This window comes from Delphinus delphis, chromosome 1 (assembly GCF_949987515.2).
Source record: "Delphinus delphis chromosome 1, mDelDel1.2, whole genome shotgun sequence".
NCBI lineage: Eukaryota > Metazoa > Chordata > Mammalia > Artiodactyla > Delphinidae > Delphinus > Delphinus delphis.
The window spans coordinates 125,728,600-125,747,109 of NC_082683.1; the positions used below are offsets into that span (position 1 = coordinate 125,728,600).

At 43.1% G+C, this 18,510-nt stretch overlaps 1 protein-coding gene across 1 annotated transcript in view; it reads right to left on the bottom strand.

Annotated features, from left to right (window-relative positions):
- Window positions 1–17,457, bottom strand: part of SELP (selectin P) — a 42,293-nt gene extending 24,836 nt beyond the window's left edge. The window contains exons 1-3 of the mRNA XM_060009361.1: window positions 17,409–17,457; window positions 4,980–5,070; window positions 2,911–3,297 (exon numbers count right to left, since the gene is read on the bottom strand). Of these exons, the coding sequence (XP_059865344.1) occupies window positions 2,911–3,297; window positions 4,980–5,070; window positions 17,409–17,411 (481 nt within the window). The 5' untranslated portion in view covers window positions 17,412–17,457. The remainder of the gene's footprint in view (window positions 1–2,910; window positions 3,298–4,979; window positions 5,071–17,408) is intronic.
- Between the last annotated feature and the right edge of the window lie 1,053 nt (window positions 17,458–18,510).

The window sequence follows — 18,510 nt, forward strand, 5'->3', positions numbered from 1 at the left end:
ATAGAGCCACCAATGCATGTGTAGACAGTGAAACTCCTCTGTGTGGTACAAAATAGTTGTGGCTTTTGACTAAGAGCGTTCATAGAGTTGTATTATTATGGAAACTCCTATGACAGATATCACAGCATGGAGGTTAGGAACCAGGGGTGGCAGGGGTCATGCATATATAGTCAGAATCCACGCTCCACTCCCTAATATTATGTGGCGTCAGGCAAGTTACTTCTTTGAGCCCAACCTGCCCACTGTTAGGGCCAAAGCTCTTCCACCTTTGATCTAAGTCTATGCCCGACACCACACGGCAGAGGAGCAGAGGATCTGAATGAGATGTTTAAGACCTACTCATGGTCAAGGACAAATGACCTTATGGGGAGCTGTGTCACAAGTCTAAATATGCCAGATTTAGATGGTACAGAGATGACTGGCCTGCCAGGCCCTCCTCACTAAGGCTATGCCACTTGGGTGACAGCACAGAGAAGGGGCAGATTTTCTTTCCTGTAAGAGACATGTTGAGGGTGTATGCACTATGCCCTTGGAGGTAGATTAGTATTAGAATTGATACCATGAAAGCACTGAGAGTGTTTTTATCGGTGAGGTCATAGCTGGGAGCACGGTCTGTGGCTGGACTCTTTTCTGGTGGTGTTTCCTAAGCCCAGCCAACCATTGGTCTACATTGGGGTCTATCACAAGAGGAAATCCGTATGTCACATAGCAGGTTGTGCTACTTGGTCTCTATATTCCCTCTTAACCCTGAGATACTGTAGCTCTATAAGCCATGCAGTGTTCTACAGCAGGAAGTTCTGATGGCAGCCAGTGAGTTTGGTGAAGCTGCACTGAACCACTGGGAAGGGTTCCAGGTAAAGAGAAGATGCAGGAAGCAACAGGAGTTCCTAAATAGAAGTTCGGTCCATGTCTTCCACCCTATTCACCTTGACCCACCAGTGCCTTATAGTAATACCTGCCTGCCCTATGCTCTCAGAGCATAAAAATTTTGTGCTAACTGTAGCTTCCTCAGGGTCTCAGAACAGCCAATTTCAGGGTTTCCAGGCAGGTTAGTAACTTGTCTATTTCTTGGATCTCCAGGAAAGAACATAATGGTGATTCAATGAATCAACCTTTTTTTGTTTTCCTTGACACCTTGTTCTGAGATCTAAGAAATCCTGACATTAGGGAATTATTCCAGCTTGGTTTTTTTGTTGCAGTGGAGTGTACCTATCTATTTCTCATCTATCTCCCACAGAGGACTGATGGTTCCCTACATTCTTTACATCTTGGATGGCAAAATGGCAATCAATGCCTAGAGTATTGTACTACTGGAGGTGGAAGCCAACTGCGTTCGGGTGAAATTGTACCCATTAGTGATGCCTGCCATTGTTGCAGGCTAGAGGAGTGGCCAGTAATTTGCAATCTCGTTTCTTCCTTGCAAGCTCTATGGAGGAAGACTGTCTTGCAGAAATGGAGGCTGAAGTTTGAGTGGGGAGGGGAAGCAGTGGCATACTGGAACATCTCGTGGCAGCCAAGATAATCTGATCAGGACAGTTGGAGGGAGGCATAGCCCAGGAAGGGCAGGGAGCTGACTGAGAGAGCAGTAGGATGAGCTAACACTCTCGTAATGTCCGTCCTGGCCTATAAAGAACAGGTCATTATTTTATTTATTAAATATAATAATAAGTTATTTGTAAAACGAGATCTGACTACATGACAATGCGTGTACGGATATGTTTCCCCTCAGCTAGGAGGCTGTATGAGGAGAGGGAGAAAGTTCAGGGGATACTCTATACTCTGTATTCTGTTCCATTATTGTTGAGGGCTTCTGAGGGGACGTGTTTATAATCTAACAAATTTAGAACATATATAGCAGAGTGTGGCATCTGTAAGATGATTTATTGAAGAAGAAGCTTAGAGTATTCAGGACTCTCTTGCCCAGGGCAGTCCATACTCTCCCTAGCTACAGTGTTTGTATGCCACCCAGGGCAAGGTGGGCTCCTCTGGATGGGAAGCCACATCAGAAAGATGGAATCAGTTCTGGCACGAGGCGCATGACCACAGGACGACCAAGCTTTCACGCAGGTCTGCTTACTCTGGAATCTGGAGAGTGGAGAATCGAATATACTCACAGGATCTCACCTTTAGTTACCTCTTCCCTTTCCTCACCCCTCATCCCCTACCAAAGTCCAATGGACCTGGAGATATGTTGCTGTTGAAGGGAATCTGTAAAGCACTGTCATCCTTGGTCATGTTCTCAGATTGCCTCCTGAGAATGTTGAGCAAAGAGTGTGGTTGCATATGTGGCTAAAAATACCACCTTTGGAGTAAACATGAGTTTGAAACTGGCTCCATCATCAAGGAACTTAGAATCTTGGGTAGGTTCTTGAATAGCTCTGAGCCTTTCCCTCAACAGCAAAATGAGGGCAGTAGAAGGAGCTGATTGATGAGGTTCTCATGAGGACTACATGCAACTAATACTAAATAGACTAATGACACATGAACTAATAGTAATGCCTGGAACATACTGGTGTTCGATAGGTATTAGTTACAACTGTATCTCCTAGAGGCAAGGCCAAGTTCCCTCTCAACTTACACAGTCTCTTATGCTAGGGCACAGTGGTACAAAAAAGCTCTGGACATAAATTTTAGGAGACGGATCTCCTGAGCATCTATTTCATCAATTATAAATTAGAAGGGTGGACCAGATGATATTAACATTTCCTTCTGGCTTCAAAAGGCCAGTTTTCTCTAATCCTGAACTTATATTCTTCAAGGTGCTCAATAATGCTGCTTGATTGACAGTTTACTCTTTGTTTTCATGTCCCTGACTTTGAGACTCAATGTTATTGACTCAGGGGCTATATTAACAAACCAGGGAAGGCATTTTTTATAAACAGTCGGATTTCCGAGCGGAGAAGGCCCTACCTGTATAGCACAGTGCCCGCTTTTTTTTCCCACAGGGCTCATCATTCCACTTGCCGGGGGCTGACAAACTCTTGATGTAGATCTCCACGCAGTCCTGGTTGTTCTTCTTGTTGTTGGGCTCGTTGTCAGCCCAGTTCTCAGCCTCCTCGGTGAGAGTCTTTTTGGTTCCCACCCAGGTCCATTGATTGTTGATCTTTCGGATCCCAATCCAGTAGTAAGAACTGTAGTAAGGTATGGCCTCGTTGAGGTAAGCAATCTCATTTTTATTCTGGATAGCTACTAAATCCGTGTAGTACTTCTGGCAGAATGCCCGGGAATAATTCCATGAGTATGATTTGTTGCTGTAGTGATAGGTCCACGCTGCCACTTCTTTCTGGTTAATTAGCTCTAAGGAAAGGAAAGTGTGGGTCAGGTTAGCACCCCTAATGAGAAGGAGATTGTGAGCATAAGTACACTTCTGTGTAGTCAGATGAGTTTGACTAGAAGACAAATACCAAAAACATGACCGTTTTATGTCTAATCTAGTTGTTTTAAGGAAAAAGAGTGGTTTCCATCTTTTACTTGAAAGTATACATGAAGTCGGAATAAGAAAATGTCCTCTTCTGAGGACCCTTGGTATTCAAGAGCTGGAACCATAAGGGACCGTAGAGGTCATTTAATCTTCTCCTTTTATGAATGGAGGAGACATTGAATCATTTGCCCAAGCCCAGAGTAAATGACATGTAAAATGTCTCAGTGGCTGCCTCATATCTCCAGGTGCTTCCTCTTCACGGGGAAAGTAAGATGCTTTATGATGTGGCACCTACCTGCTGGTCCAGCCTCATCACCCACCATATTTACTTTTTTAGCAAAACGTTAAGTCCCACTTCCATGCCTTTGCACGTGCTCTCGCTGCTTTTCTGGCTGCCCTGCCCGCTTAGGCGTGGTAACCTTCCTCTCCTACTTTCCTGACTTCTCCAGGTGGGCTTGGTATTCAGCTCCCACCCTGCCCTTCTCTGTCACCACCTCCCCTACGGCCAGGTATTGCAGCATCTGTCTATATGACGTGGGTCGCATGTGCTAGATTTTGAATCCTGACGGTGGTCTCTTTTTACCCCTGGATTCTTAACACCAAGCACAGAGCGTGGCACTTAACAGGCATTCGCTCCATGCTTGTTGGGTGAAACACAACAGGTTTGTGGCAGAGGCTCATTGTACCTCCCGGTTTGCAATCTTACACTTCATCCCACTGCTCTGGGCTGTTTCCCTTCGATAAATTACTCTACTTCCTCCATCTCTGCTTACTCACTTGTTAAGACAGGGCTTAAAACAGGCCTTTTAAAGAGATGTTTGTGAACTCAAATGAAATGAAGAATGTGCCCCTTAAAGGTATAAAGGGTATTATGATGCCAGGTATTGTTATCCTAGCCGGTGGGAGCTCACCCCAGCCAGAAGAGGCCAGTTCCCATGTGAAGAGGTGTACAATGTAAGCAATCAAACCTGGAAATGGCTCTATTTCCTGTTTATAAAGTCACGTTCCTATTCGACCTTCTCTGCTGCCCACAAGAGGGTCGTTTCCGTTTGTCCCTCCCTCACAGGCACCTCTGTGGCATTTTTTTCCCTGAAGACTTATTCTGATGTCACCAGGGCTGCATATTGGCTTGCAGGGACTCTAGGCAATTTTGCCTTTGGAGTTCCCTTCCTCGATAATAAAATATTAAAAACTGTATTTTATAACTGCATTGGTATAAAGATGAACATATTAGTATTATACACTAAAACATTTTGGGGCAGCCTAGAAGGAAATGATTTTTAAAGAAATTAAAGCATTTTTACGGGTCCCTAAAAAGTAACGTGGGCCTGTGTCTATTGAGTCTAATGGATAAGTTGGCCCTGGGTATATATGTGTAGGTTCTTCCTGAAGCCTTTTCTACCAATAGGATGGTGTCGGGTGCACTTTTCCTCCAGGAATCTGGGCTTGAACTGTTTTCTAATGCCTCATAACAACCGGCTACCATCCTTAACTTCTCCCATTTGGAGAAGTCACCCTAATCACTGAGGGCCAGGTGAAGGGTTAGCATAAACTTTACCAGCGATGAGGGCACTGAAGCAAAAGAGTTGGGTGATTCTGAAGACCACTCGCTGAAATCTCCAGTTCCAGATGGCTTTTAGGCAGCTGGCCTGTAATAAGAAAAGAAAACTTCCTTTTAGTATCCACGTGCAATCACTGTGGCCAAACAATTCTAGTTAATAATCATGGTATTGAGTTACAATCCTGCCTGTTTCCATTCGGGGGTGGCTCAAGCCCTCTGCTCCCTTTTTATTTCTCACTGCTCTGCTTGAGTCCTACCCCAGGTGGACACTGCACCAAGGCTCAGGACAAAATTCATTCCTTCAGTCATTCAGCAAATATTTATTGAGTAACTACTTTGTGCCACTAGTATTTGCTTTTCTGACATATTTTGTAATATTTATGTAAATAAACACTGTCATTATTATTATGCAATAATCTCCCTTTAAGAACTGGTATGCCATACCCAAGAGTACTAAGAAGTCACACAGAAACTCCGTGATCCATACAGTTGTCTGACCTATACTTTGATGCACAGGGCATCAACTAATTGTGCTGTGCTATGTCGTCTATCCTGTATTATTGATCTATGTTTTCTTTTCTTGCTTTATCATTTCAGCATATATCTATAATATTATCCAATGCTTAATGTATACATGTATATATACATACATATATAATTTTTATCAATATATGAATAATAAACTTATCCCCCTTGGATCTATAGCAAGTATGATTTCTCATGAGCTCCCTTCTGTTGGGATTTCATCAAATCTAATAATATTTTTAAAGCGTTTTTAGACAAATAAGCTCTGTAAATGTTCATCCAACACCCTCATGTTACGCATGAAAATACTGAAGGTTGAAGAGTCTAAAGTAACATTCAAAAGGACAGAAGCAGAGCCTGACTTTGAAACAAGAGCTTTTTCCACTTTACTTTCTTACTTTTGTAAGCCTCCAGGCTTTCAAATCCATGCTGCGTTGTTGTCGATGATAGAATGTGACATGACCAAGCCTAGCTGCCGCATCTGTACTCATCCAGAGCTACCCCAATATAAGCACCAACATAAAAATTGTGCGTTTGCTTTGCAACTGAAGCTTTATTGCTCTTCCAGCCAGATTGCTACCCCAAACCCTTCCCATATAGAAATTCTCAGTTGCCACAGCTGGGCTCCAGAGATCGATGATGTAGGCTGTATGGGGAGGGTGGGTGGTGGCAGTGTGTGTGTTCACGTGCACAGTGCATATACACTGTTGACTACAGCCAGACCAGACAGTGAGGTGGATACCACACAGATCAGTGCAAGTCTCCCAGATAGTGGGGTTATCTTTGTATAAGAAGCCTGGCACTTTTCCCTCTAGGAGTTTCTGAATATTGGCTTTAATAAGCAGGCACATTTTGTGTTCCTATGAACTAGGACACTGATCAACTGGCCTCTGCAGGACCTATTATCAAACACTGGCAGTATCATAATGTTATGATTTATGGTGCTGTTTATTTGCACAGGAAGTATGACGATAATCCCTTAGCGGAAACTTAATCCCATGGAGTTCTCTGTGGGTTGTATTATACCACCAGCTATTATTAGTACCATATTTCTATTCAGTACCCAAAGAGTACCATGCCAGGTTCTATAGCAGAAATCTTGAAACCAGAATGAGCCTGGCTTCCCAAGGGGTACACAGACGAGGAGGATTTAAGTAAATCTGTGTTCAGATTCTCAACTCCAACATGTGCACTTTCCTAAAACCAATCTGCCTACAAATGTGTCCTTCTCCCATTTTATAAAAGAAATCATACCTTTTATAACTTGACTCTTATTTATCATTAGGCCTTGCCTCTGTATGTAAAAAACATCAGTGGGTGTGCCAAACAGAGACCACCCAAAATATTGGTTTAGATCTTGACAACTTGAATGCTTCGAATGATAGTGCAACAAATCTGTTTCAAGTCCAGTGGTTTCCATTTCTCTCTTTTCATCAGCTTTGATGAAGACCCACTTAAGATGTCAGATGCTAGACCATTGACTACATGTTGATAATACATCACTATGTAATTTGGGACATGAAACTTGGAAGGAATTCAAAGAATTGAGAGACGTTGCTCTAATAAGCTTCCATTTCCATTTACTTAGTCATATGAATAAAAGTCCTTAATGCTTAAAAATCCTCAAAACACGAAATTTAGGAATAGAATTGATGCTGAACTTGTTTGATTGTATCAATAAATAATATTCACACAAGGTTACATGAATAGGGAAAAAGCCCCTCTTCTCATGTAGAGATGCATCTTCAACAGCACTTTAAATAGGGAAGTTTAAATTACTTATCAAAATTTGTAGTATGTTTATGCTATTTTACTTAAGTGTGTACTAAAAGTAATTGTCATGGTAACTCAGTCAAAAAGGTGAAAAACTTAGCAGAGATTTATGGTTTCAGAAAATTGCATCTTTTACATTTCAACTTAATTATGTTTTTATTTGTGTAAAGAAGTATGATATAGTGATCAGTAAAATACTTTAACCTTAAAAATGAATTAAATTCTGTAGAGGAAGTGAAATAGAAATAGGTATTAAAGAAGAGAAAATGAATAATATAAAATTCCCTATTATTAGAAACTAGTTTATGTTTTTTTAAGTGATGAGTGTTGTCAGATCACCATGGTATTTTATTCCATTGGATAAATTCTAGGAAATAATGTTATATTTATTTATTGTAAAAGGCCAATCTTTATAATGTACTGGAAATTCCATCTTTTATTTAAAAACTTATGATGAAAAATTTTAGCTCTCCACTTAGAAAGGTTCAAGAGGTTATCTAGTTCTTCAGGATTTTTTTGGAGGTACAGAAGCAAAACTATTGCTGGTGAACAGCACAGTAGTGTAGCCTAATGAAGGGGACCTCAATATTTGCCTTTGAAACTCTACTGCGTTTCTTCTCGGGTAGATTGGAGGAGGATCGCAGTGTTTTTAATCTAGTGGTGCTCTTCCTGTGCCCTTAGAAAGTGGTTTTCTTCCTGTAGAGAGTATTTCTAGGGGTTTCTCTGGCTTTGGGACCAGCTCAAGGAAGTGTGTTGGGACAGTGACCAGGTGAGGCTCCTATTTCCCTACCTCCATTCCCAACTCCTCCCACTATCCCAACAGAGCTGTTTTATGTTTTAACTTGTTTGTTTAAACTTTTCAGTATGGTTTGGTTTAAACAAAATAGAGAGACAGAGAGAGTGCTAGTTTTGAACATTTTAAGGTTTTAGAGGACTGGTAAGTGCTTCTGATCAAGACACAATATCTAAGAAAGGAAAAGGCAAGTCATTGTGTGTCCCCGGCTTTAATCTGACCATACTTTTCTGTTTTTAAAAATCGAATACCAAGAATCACCTCTCATAGAATGTTTGAGAGCTGTAGGAAACCGTAAAGATGACTCCAGATCAATTAGGCATCTCTCCAGCATTCTTCAGCAGGTCTTTTGGACCACGGATGCTCAAGATGGGACCACCATCACTGCCTATCACTGAGACTCAGCGAATTTAGATGATTTGCCGAAGCTTCCGCACCGGAATGTATGTCGGGTTAAGACAGCGATTCTTATTTTCACAGAACTCGTGTACTCCTTTGAAAGTCTGATAAAAGCCATAGTCAGGATTCTTTTTTTAAAAAATTGCAGGCTTGCAACTTTTTAGACCATTTCAGAAGGTTCATGGACCCCAAGTTCAAATCTCTGTGTTACCGGTAAGGCAGCACCTTGACTCATTGGCAACGGACAAGGGTTTTGTGTGTGGGTGTGGAGGACGAATGATGCTTAAAATTCTTCATTCGAGTAATAATTTCCCTCTGAAACTTCCTTGGGGTGGGTAAGCCTTCTCACATCTGCCCCTGCTCTCAGTGTCATCTTTAGGACAGGGGTCTACATGGGTGAAGAGTTAAGGACTCTGTCCTGGTGTTTGTTACTAAACAAGTTAAGTGTTGAAACACCAGGAAATGCCTCTCTAGAGGAGCGGCCGTGTGCTCTGCTCATTTTTACTTTAATGTTCTTTGGCAACCTGCTTCAAACTGGAAGCCACTGGGAAGGAGTCTGAGATGGGGTTATTAGAATAACATCCTGTGCCTGTGTAAACCTTCATGAAGGCTGCTTCGCACGGTGGTAATCTTTCATTTTACTTTTCAAATAACTAAAAGTGATTGCAGGGTGAAGAGAGAGGCAGAGACAAAGTAGAAGTGTTTAAAGTAAACAGAAGTGTTTTTCCCACGACCTTTGCATAGAAAGAGGTAGTAAATGCCAGTAGGAATCCCATGGCTGCCAGCATTCTGGGTGGCTTACAAAGTTGGCAGGAATTGTACCATAGAAAGGCGATGGGGGGGCGGAGTCAACATGGCATACTATGAGGATGTGGAATCCGCATCTCTGCACAACTAGGGCACGTACCAGGCACCGGTGGGGGACCACGGATACATAAGGGGACGGGAGGAACCCCCAGCAACCGGGTAGGACATGGTACATTGGGGGGAGTGTGGGGGGAGGAGAAGTGGAGGCGGGACAGGACTGGTGCCCCTGAGGGGCGGCTAGGGGAGGGGAAGGGATCCCACACCTGAAGGGGGAAATTGGGGGACCATTGGGAGGGCAGAGGATCAAAAGGGAGCATGGCCAGTTTTCCCCTGCCCACTTGGGCCCCCGGGAGTCTGTTGAGATCCCAGGCCTGATCCTCTGCCCACCTAGGCCCCCTCCAGACGCGCAGGTCCTGAGGGAGTGGGAGGGAGGGAAGGGGGAGCAAAAGTAAAGGCCAGACCTCCGGGACCCGGACCCCTGAGGGGTGGCTGGGGGAGGGGAGGAGTTCCTACACCCAGCGGGACCCACCCATGGTTAGGGGTCCAGCGGGATGGGGGAGACCCTGGGGGGGGGATGGTGGTGGAGGGGCACAGAGGGACAGAAGGGAAAGCAGCCAGAGCTTTCCCTGTCCACATAGGCACCGGGGAGCCTGTTGGGCTCTCAGACCTAATCCTCTGCCCTCGGAGCCTCCCGGAGCCTCCCGCAGAGCCCAAGACCCGCCCCTATACCCCCACCCCGGGCCCTACCTCTGCACTCGGAGACCCCCTCTGAGACGCCCTCCAATGTGCTGGGCCTAAACCCCACCCACACACCCTCACCCAGGACCTTGCCTCCAAACTGGGCAACTCCACACTCTGGTGCTCCACACTCCCCTTCCGCACAGGTCCTAAGCAGAGGCCCCGCACCATGCTTGAACTCGCCCTGCTTAGGCCCTGCCCCCAAGGTCTTTTCTGGCTGCATGGGTCCCGAGCCTAGGCCCCGCCCACCCCTAAGGGGTGCTACTGGCACAAAAACAGAAATATGGATCAATGGGACAAGATACAAAGCCCAGAGATAAACCCACGCACATTTGGTCACCTTATCTTTGACACAGGAGGCAAGAATAAACAGTAGAGAAAAGACAGCCTCTTCAATAAGTGGTGCTGGGAAAAATGGACAGCTACATGTAAAAGAATGAAATTAGAGCATACCCTAACACCATACACAAAAATATACTCAAAATGGATTAAAGACCTAAATGTAGGGCCAGGCACTATCAAACTCTTAGAGGAAAACATAGGCAGAACACTTCATGACATAAATCACAGCAAGATCCTTTTTGACCCACCTCCTAGAGTAATGGAAATAATAACAAAAATAAACAAATGGGACCTAATGAAACTTAGAAGCTTTTACACAGCAAAAGAAACCACAAACAAGACGAAAGGACAACCCTCAGAATGGGAGAAAATATTTGCAAATGAAACAATGGACGAAGGATTAATCTCCAAAATGTACAAGCAGCTCATGCAGCTCAACACCACGAAAACAAACAACCCAATCCAAAAATGGGCGGAAGACCTAAATAGACATTTCTCCAAAGAAGATATACAGATGGCCAACAAACACATGAAAGGATGCTCAGCATCACTAATCATTAGAGAAATGCAAATCAAAACCACAATGGGGTATCACCTCACACTGGTCAGAATGGCCATCATCAAAAAATCTACAAACGATAAATGCTGGAGAGGGTGTGGAGAAAAGGGAACCCTCCGGCACTGTTGGTGGGAATGTGAATGGGTACAGCAACTATGGAGAACAGTATGGAGGTTCCTTAAAAAACTACAAATAGAACTACCATATGACCCAGCAATCTCACTACTGGGCATATACCCCGAGAAAACCATCATTCAAAAAGATACATGTACCACAATGTTCACTGCATCACTATTTACAATAGCCAGGACATGGAACCAACCTATATATCCATCAACAGATGAATGGATAAAGAAGATGTGGCACATATATACAATGGAATATTACTTCAGCCAGAAAAAGGAACGAAACTGAGTTATTTGTAGTGAGGTGGATGGACCTAGAGACTGTCATACAGAGTGAAGTAAGTCAGTCAAAGAGAAAAACAAATACTGTATGCTAACGCATATATATGGAATTTAAAAAAGCAGTACTGATGAACCTAGGGGCAGGGCAGGAATAAAGACGCAGATGTAGAGAACAGACTTGAGGGAATGGGCAAGGGGGACAGGGAAGATGGGATGAAGTGAGAGAGTAACATGGACATATATGCACTACCAAATGTGAAATAGATAGCTAGTGGGAAGCAGCCGCATAGCACAGGGAGATCAGCTCGGTGCTTTGTGTCCACCTAGAGGGGTGGGATAGGGAGGGTGGGAGGGAGATGCAAGAGGGAGGGGATATGGGGATATATGTATACATATAGCTGATTCACTTTGTTGTACAGCAGAAACTGGGAGGGGAGGCTCAAGAGGGAGGAGATATGGGGATATATGTATACCTATAGCTGATTCACTTTGTTGTACAACAGAAACTAACACAACATTGGAAAGCATTTGTACTCCAATAAAGACGTGAAAAAAATTTTTAAAAAAAGAAAGAAAGGTGATTCTGTTCTCCTGTCTATGTTGTAGACCACAGCCTTGCACTTTTAGAGGCACAACCTACAATGTCCCTCCCTAGACCCTCTGTCCTCTGCCTAGGTCCTGTCTGATTTCTCTCCTTCCTTTACAGTTCAGTTTTCTTAATTTCCTTGCCTCCCCTTTCCTCTCCAGGCCCCAGTCCCTCCAGACTACACAACCGCTCCTGCTGACTTTACCCCTGACTCCTAATTACCAAACCCAGTGAAGTCTTTCCATCATTATCTCCCTTGACCTTTCTGCAGCAATAAATATTACTATTTCCTTTTGCTTAAAATGCTTCCCTTGGTTCTTCTCTCGATTCTTTTCTGACATCTTGAGCAACTGTTCCGAGTCTTCTCCTCAATCCACACCAACCTTCTTGCAGAGGTAGAGATAGAGATTCCCCTGGGTTCCTACCTCCCTGGCCCTATTCTCTTGTCACTCTTCTGCTTTCCTAGGGCCTCCTTAGGGCCATCTGTTTGCCAGTGGCTCTCCATCAGCATCTCCATCCCTGACTTTCCTCCCGAGCATGAAGTCTGCAATCCAAATGCAAAACAAACATAGGAGCCCATGCAGCTGGAGGCAGCTGCCGGCAGAGGCTTCTCGGGGCAAGGGATATGACTTACTCATGTCTAAATCCCAGCCGTAATAGAGAGCAGATGCTTAATCCTTAATAAATATGTTATAGATGAATGAATGAATAAGTGAAAAATGGCAAGGGAATGACTGAAAGTAAGATAGAGGCGTGCTGAATGGGAAAATGTTGGAGACGTATGTGATAATTAGCACTAAGTACAGTATGGTTACAGCAGTGATCGTGTCAAATGTAAAAGTGTATTATGATTAGGTAGAAGAGTATAATACGGCTGTGCAAAAAAATATGTTCTCGGCACTTGGTCTCATTCTCTTTGCGTATGAGAGAAACAAGGGGCATGATGGCTCGCATCCCATGTGAGAGAACAAAGGAGAAGGACTCACTCACTTAAACTCCATGCGGGTGGCAGATGGGGAGAAGTGGAGGAGAAGTGGGGGAATCAGGACCTACCATAGCTGGTGTGTCTCAGGAAAGCCTGGAGAAGCATCAAATAGTGGCAGCTCTTAGAAGAGGGAGAGGTGAAGGCAAATTCCATGTAACTCTCTGGAGTGGGTGTGTCCCTTTGAAAGGCTCCAGCACCGAAGAAGGCTCATGTAAGGGATGCATGTTCTTATGAACAGACAGTATCACTGACCCGAGCCCCATAAGCTACCTGCCCACAGAGACCCTGAAGTCCTCCATCAGGTGGGACCAGGGAGGGAAGACCAAGGATCCCTTCACATCAGTCTGCCATCAAATCCTATTGACTTTACCTTCTGATGAGATACCTGGCCATTCTGCAGATTTCCACTTTATTGCTGCAGCACTAATTCAGACATTATCATTTCCTTCCTGGACCAGAGAAATCATCTTGTCACTGGTCTCTTCTCCTCAAGATTACCCATCCCCAGTTCTTTATCTCTAATGCTGTCTGAATGATATTCCTAACACAAAATCTGATCATATTGCTTCACTACTTAAAATCCATCAGCTGTTCCTACTCCCTGAGCAGTACATACCAGCTCCTTAAGATGACACTTTGGGGCTTTTCAAGATGAGACTTCTTCCTACTTGTCTAGTCCCATCTCCTGCCATTACTCCTTAATTACACCTGCCCCCACCACAATTCTACGGTGCATTTATATAACACGACATCTTGTACTTTCCAGAATGCACAGTATGTTCCCCATGTTCTCTTTACGCCCAGGGCACCCTCTCCTTCTGTGGATGCGTAGCTCTAAAAGTCCAAGAGTCTCCTCCTCAAAGGAGCCTTCCCTATTACCAATCCCTTCCTCCCCACTCCAAGATAGGCACGCCCTTGTTATTGCCTGTGTTCTTTCCCATTATTTATTTCAATAACTATCGACTTATTAAGTGCCTACAATGTGTCAGGCACTGTTATAGGCACTGGCAATTAAAATGATAAAAGAAGACACGATTCCTTTCCGCATGAAATGTACATTCTGTGGAAGACAGACAATGAAACAAACACCAATATATACACAACAGTGCTGAACGAGTAAACATGAAAAATAGAAGACAGTGATAAGTGCTAGGTAGAGAATTAAAGCCAGGTTATGTGATAGAGGGACGGGGTGCTTATTATTAGACAGGGAGGGAGGTCAGGGAAGACCTCTCTACAAAGGTGGCATTTAAGCTGAGAGCAGAATGACCAGAAGAAACCAGTGAGAAGCAGGAGGAAAAGCATTAAAGACAGAAGGAAATGCTAATGTGAAGGCTTTAACGTGGAAGGAAAATGTGGAGTATTCAAAGAACATGAAAACATCAGTGTCGCTGGAATGGAGTGAGCAAGGGTAGAAGAGTATGAGATGAAGCTGGGGACAGATCACTCTGGGCTTTAGGAACTAAAACAAGGGGGTGAGGTTTTTGTTCTAAGTGCAAGACAAATGGGGCAGCAAGTAGATTTCAGGAGAGGTAGTGATGTGGTCTGATTGCTGCTGAAAATTGGGAAGTCCTAGAGGTTAGTTGAAAAGAAGTTGTTCTGGAGTCAGACCTTGTGAGTTGGCAATGACAGTTCCAGAAGGGATCCAATTGCCAGGGTTTTGAACAGAGAAGCGTCCTGAATAGATGCATCTAATGATGGTGTTTCTTTTTTGTAATTTGAGGGAATATTATAATCTGTAGTCTTTCAAATTAAAAAGCAGCAAGTCTACAGGTGGTTTTAAACAGATGATTTCTCTTCAACATTTATTTACATATACTCCTAGCATACTGCTAGGTGCATGGTGGGGCACTGAATAAATACTTGCAGATGTTGGATATTATAATATCTACAAAATCAGTTTGTTTCATCTTAGAAATTTCTTATGGGAAAGAAAGGAAATTAAAGAGGGTCAGTGAGAATACAAAGGGGGAAGGCAGATATGAGAGTCATTGAAGAGACAGAACTATTACAACTTGTCGGTGGCGGAGTCTCGATTTTCAAGGCAGTACAACTGATATCATATTATTTCCCTTAAGTTTATGGGCGATGGTGGTAATATAGCACAGATATTAGTGGCCTCAGCCTAAAGGCAGAAAATGAAACCGTGAAACAAAGAGGTCTATAAGCCAAATAGCAAATAGAAATAACGACAGGAAGAGGAGCCCAGGACAACATGAACACTAAGAATCAAAGCATATATATATATATATACATACACACACACACACATATATATATATATATACACATATATATGTATTTAGATTCCTGATCACTGTTATTTAGGATGAAATATTAGCATGAAATATAAAGTAGCATACTTAAAAGATTTCTTAAGCCATTTGGACCATGGCTGACCTATATCTCTACAAATATAAAGGATTCATTTTGTGTATTTGATTTTATAAAATTTCTGTTTTGCTTTTCAAACAGAGAAATGAGTCACTTAGAAGACAATGTAATAATAAATTGCACTTATGAAACATCATGTGCCTACCCTCTAAGGTCAGGTCCAGAGTCTTTTCCCAGTACTGCCTGTTATGTAGTAAGTCACTGTGATGTTTGAGGGTTTGATTAATAAGCTTCCACTTACAAAATTCTGAAACTGCACTTTCTAAGAGCTAGCAGCCAGCCCAGGAGAGCGTGAACAATTTAACTACATTTTGAAAAATAGGTAATGGAAGGAAGAGTAAGAACTAGAATCAACAGACCTAAGATGGTTAAAAGGTATAAATGGAAATGAATCCAGACCTGCTTCTTAGTCCACTCACACCCTGACTAACATTGGCATAATTTAACTGTAAGTTCCCCGTCTAGCGCTGCCCCACTCTGAGATCCATCTGATTGAAAACACCCCACCAGAGAAACCTGAACATCTTTCCTCAGGTCCTAGGGTTAATTGAAGCCACTCTGAACTTGAAGATGAATTTTCACACAGAGTTTGAGGTTCCGGAAATCCCAAGAGACAAATGTACTCAAGGGCAAAGGAAAAGGTCTTGTCATTGAAATATTCAAAACAATTCCAGGGCTGGAGTTCTTAGCACTTCGTTGCAGAGTTCCAGCCTAGTTTCAGGATGCCAGCGGAGGCACTCCTGAGCTTAAAGCGTAGGAGGCAAAAGGGTGGGGTTCCATAAAGCTCAGTGTTTATGTGGATGTCTGCATTTTCATCTGCGAAAAGGAGTTGTACCTTTTGTCAGAATCTCAAAGAACTCCATGATTCAATCTGTTAACATTCCTCTAAAATAGAGGAGGATCCCAAAGAGAATAGACGGAAGAAAGAAAGAACTGTTCATTCATTTAAGTTGACCAATACAGGAAATTTATGCAAGAGATAAGACAAAAGTAAAACACATTCTTACATCATTGGAGTTCAAACTCAGGACAGACTCAAACTCCTTCCTCTTCTTTTCATCATCCTTTTATCCCTATTCTCCCCAACCTGGACAATCCTCATTACAAGTATTTGAAAATGGTACTATAATAAAGCAAAGAGAGGGAGTGAATTGGGTATAAGTGCTCCTTTCTTCTGGTATCCCATAGAAAGGGGCTCAAAAACAGGGGCAGTCTGGCTCCTCTCTAGCCACAGACTGCAGGATTGTAGACCCTAGGACTGTATGAGATATGCCTTGTAAGTCGAGGGTAAAACTCTATGTGTCTTATCTAGGATAATGTTAATAAGTTCAAGAAAGCCTTTTTCCTTGGATCTTCCCTGGATCCCAAATCCCACTGAACCCCAAGAATTTTCTCTTTCTCGTAACAATAACAGCTAACATTTACTAATCCACAACTATGTGCCAGGCTCAGACCTAAATGCTTTTCAGTGTAAACTTATTTAATCCTCACAATGATGCTACAAAGTAGAGTACTATTATTCTGTCCATTTTATAGAAGAGGAAACTGAGTCACTAACAGGACTGAGAGCTGAGGCAGAAATGGGAACTGTGTGAATACTCCACGTTAGTCCCAGCAGACTCTTAGGGCTCAGAGAAAGAAATAGGCGAGCTGGGGATGAGAAAACATTTAACTGTAGTCTTGTCCCAGGACACTTGCTCAGTCTTGCATTCAACCCAGACAGAAGAGCAATCCTAGAGAAGGGGGTTGAGGGTTCACCAAGGTTGGCTCCAGGAGAGTCCCTGTAAGCCCTGCTAGGAAAAACAGCAGCTGTAGAGTCAGAGGACGGACGTTCAGATCCAGACAACATCAAGCCTAACAGTGTACCTTAGGTAAAACACCTAGCCTCTCTGTAAGACACGGCAGCTTCATTTGTAACGTGGACATAGCAACTCACAAAGATGTGGGGAGGGTCAGAGTGGACAGCAGGTTTTGAAATGCTTACAAACTCTGGAAGGCTACTCAACACGAAGCTCCATGATTACTGCCCTTCCTCATTTTCGGAAGCTTTACCTGCCTGACTCAGCTCCAAACCACTTCAACTCAACCACTTCCCATAGTAAAGAGAAATGAACTTACCATCTCCTCTGTGACACAGCCAGCTTACTGCCGTCTGTGCAGCCCAGACTTCTTATAGTCCTGCTGCCTCCCCTCAGCTGTCAGGCTGTTTAGAAAAGCAACTTCCTATTCACTTTCCTGAAAATCACCACAGCCCTTCCCATGAAGTTAGAATGTAGATAATACAGGAGCAGTGTTGGCAGCTTAGAAATAACAGTCACCGAGGAGACGGGCAGGGGGTTTTGCCGCCTTCCTGGGAGGTGGTCCACAGACAGGGGTGAGTGTGAATCACTCCTGGACATTCCAGGCTGAGTAGTATAGGAATCGTACCCACGCCCGCAGTGGTCAGGTTTCTTTTGACGATGATATGAGCTCCAATTTAAGGTCATATATTGGAAAACTCACTTTGTCTTAATCATAATGTCTTAGTGTAAGTTTTCCAGTTACTGTGAAGTCTCAGTGAATGTTTTCTATTCCAGCAGGCTTCTGACGGATAAGGGAGAAATATAGTAACAAAAAATAATGAGGTGGGAAAGGGAAAGCCACTGGAGGGGTTGTTGGAAGGACTTTGGGAGTGAAAATATAAAACAGACATGGGTCATTATCAGAAAGGGACTTCTGCTTCTTAAATCAGAAAAAAGATGTGAAAATGGTTAGTGTGGGTAAGTAAAAGGCTGTGTGGCACAGTGGTTAAGAGACCCCACTTGGTTCCATGTGTGGCTCTCCTTTAGCCAAACTACTTAAACTCTCTCCACCTTTTTTTTTTTTTTTTAACTGTGAAATAGAATGATTATAGCAGAACTTCTCTTACAGGGCTGTTATGTGATTAAATGAATTGATATGTGGAGAGTGCTTGAAACAATATCTGGTCCACAGTTAGCACTCAACAAATGTAGGCTATTAGTATTACTTTTCAGATTTGCCATCAGACAGCAACATCAAGTATCAAGCATTTAGTGTCAAGTCAGAAAACCGTAACTCCAGTTTATCCCCTTGGAATTCTAGTTGTGCAGTAGTGGGTGTTATTCTTCATTCAGTCCATGATTATCATAGCTTGTAAATGGATCGATTAAAACTGGGATAAAATGGAAAAATCTGGAAGTCCAAAGATGAAGATGACTTA